Source organism: Gadus morhua, chromosome 1 (genome assembly GCF_902167405.1).
Source record: "Gadus morhua chromosome 1, gadMor3.0, whole genome shotgun sequence".
NCBI lineage: Eukaryota > Metazoa > Chordata > Actinopteri > Gadiformes > Gadidae > Gadus > Gadus morhua.
The window spans coordinates 16,347,300-16,349,799 of NC_044048.1; the positions used below are offsets into that span (position 1 = coordinate 16,347,300).

The window sequence follows — 2,500 nt, forward strand, 5'->3', positions numbered from 1 at the left end:
TTGTTTTGTAATCTTCCTGAATATTTTATGAATAAAATGGGCCAGGGGCCAGACATTGTGGAAAGCACTTTGAATCCTAACAACTCTACCTAGGTAACTAAAGTCCCCTGGCAACTTCTGATGGAAAGGTTCAGGTTTACCTGTAACCTAATCCAGCCTGACCAGATTCAGAATGCTCCCTAAGGAATATCTGGCCAGCTCCCCAGACGGACACGATGTATTTAGAGATGGTTAAATGTTCCTAAACAGGACCCCGGTGTGAGAGAGGGCTCTGACCATCTGGCCCTATTGTGAACGTGGGGCCCTGTTCAAAGTCAGCATCCAACCCTCTGATTGGATAAGTGCTGACTAAGGCTGAGAGCCACAGCCAATCAGACACAATTTTCATCAGTTGCCTGAACCTGCATGTATCTCCTTTCCTATCTGCTTATTCCAATATATTGTCCATACCTTGTGTAAAAATAAGATATTTCTGTTGAACTTCCCCTTCTACGGAGCTGAAATCTATAAACAACGATTGTAGGATCAAAAGCATTAGGTTTCATGGTGATGTGAATGTTTTTTTCTTGATTGTGTATCAGAGGCTATATGCAAGATATGAGCAAACTCTGAACTGAGCTTCTTTATGGATTCATCTAACATGACTAAACTGAGCTCGGGTTTTCTACTAAGTTATCGTGGGATCAATCAGCACACTTATACGACTTTGGGCCGCAGTTACAACGATGAAACCCAATGCTCATGTACATAACACGTCTCCTCTGGCTCCCCTTCAGGGAACAAGCTGAACAAGGACCTGAAGCGCTACCTGGGCCTGCGCTTCCAGAAGTCCTCCCCGGACCATGAGCTGCAGCAGAACATCCGGGCCAACCTGTACCGCCACGCCGTGCCTTGTGAGTACAGTTGACGTCGTCCGTCCCAAATCTACACCCTGCTCCTACATCCACATCTACATCTGCATTATTCGCCTACATTCACAGGTACATCTACTGCCTACATCTATATCTGCATCCTGCATCTACACCATACACCTGCATCTGCATCTACACCTTACACCAACACCCTACACATATCAACACCCTACGACCACAATCTACATCCAAATCTTCCCTCTTATGCACCTGCATCCACATCATTACTCTACATCCACAACTACATCTCTACACCCGACACCTACACCTACATCTACATCTACACCTTACACCCTGCACACCGCCCGTGTCACAGCCACGCCCTCCGCTGTGACTCCTGCCACACCCGCCTCCCCAGGCTGCTGTCTGGGTTTCCTCTGAACTCTGATCAAACCTCTTTGCAACCTTTATAACCTATTTTAGTATTGAGCATTGTCCTTCTACTAAGATTACTTCATGCTTCCATTCGTTGTAATGAATAAAGTAAAACAAATAAAAACGTACTTGTGAAAGAGGCGCGCGTATCATGCTGGATATTAAGCTGACTTCTATAGCGGTGCTTCATTCTCATGTATTACTTCAGATAAGAGGCGGTTGGTTCCTCATTGATGTACCATAAAGCCCTTTTCTAATGCTAGTCGCAGGGTAGATCACACAGGCCCTGCCTGAGCACGCCTGGCTTCTTTTCATCATTGTTATTTCCCCTGTAATAATGTTGTGGTTTCGGAGCGATATCCTACCTCAACGTCCCCGTCTTTAATTACTGCATAACGCCGGTGCGTCCTTCTACGGACAACAAGGGTTTGTGAAAGCGTTTCATAGACATTATCAGTTTAAACGTGGATCACATTTCCTGCCACAAAGCACATCTTTCTGGATCTGTACAATAGGGTTTGGAGATATATGTGGGTGTGTGTATGTGTGTGTGAGTATGTATGTGTGTGTGAGTGGGTGTGTGTGTGTGTTTGTGTGTGTGTGTGTGTGTGAGTTGGTGTGTGTGTGTGTTTGTGTGTGTGTGTGTGAGAGAGAAGATGCACATGGAAGTGGTCCAAAATGCAACGGGGTTTCTAGGCTAGATTATATACACAAACAAACAAACACACACACACACACACACACACACACACACACACACACACACACACACACACACACACACACACACACACACACACACAGACACACACACACACACACACACACACACACACACACACGCACGCACGCACGCACGCACACACACACACACACACACACACACACACACACACACACACACATATACACACATACACACACAAACACACACACACACACACACACACACACACACACACACACACACACACACACACACACACACACACACACACACACACACACACACATACAGAAACCCAGAAACACACACACACACACACACACACACACACACACACACACACACACACACACACACACACACACACACACACACACACACACACACACACACACACAAACAAAACAAAAATGATTTCCCTCCCACCATCTTTCGCATTCTCTCCCTTGTATTTCCCTTTATCTCTCAATCTGTGTGTGTGTGGATC

The 2,500-nt window shown here is 45.8% G+C and overlaps 1 protein-coding gene across 10 annotated transcripts in view; it reads left to right on the forward strand.

Moving 5' to 3' along the window:
• Positions 1–2,500, forward strand: part of LOC115560331 (membrane-associated guanylate kinase, WW and PDZ domain-containing protein 1) — a 79,774-nt gene that overhangs the window by 20,471 nt on the left and 56,803 nt on the right. For all 10 annotated transcript variants that reach the window (XM_030380328.1, XM_030379830.1, XM_030379761.1 and 7 more), the window contains exon 2: positions 777–893. In XM_030380328.1, coding sequence (XP_030236188.1) covers positions 777–893 — 117 coding nt within the window. The remainder of the gene's footprint in view (positions 1–776; positions 894–2,500) is intronic.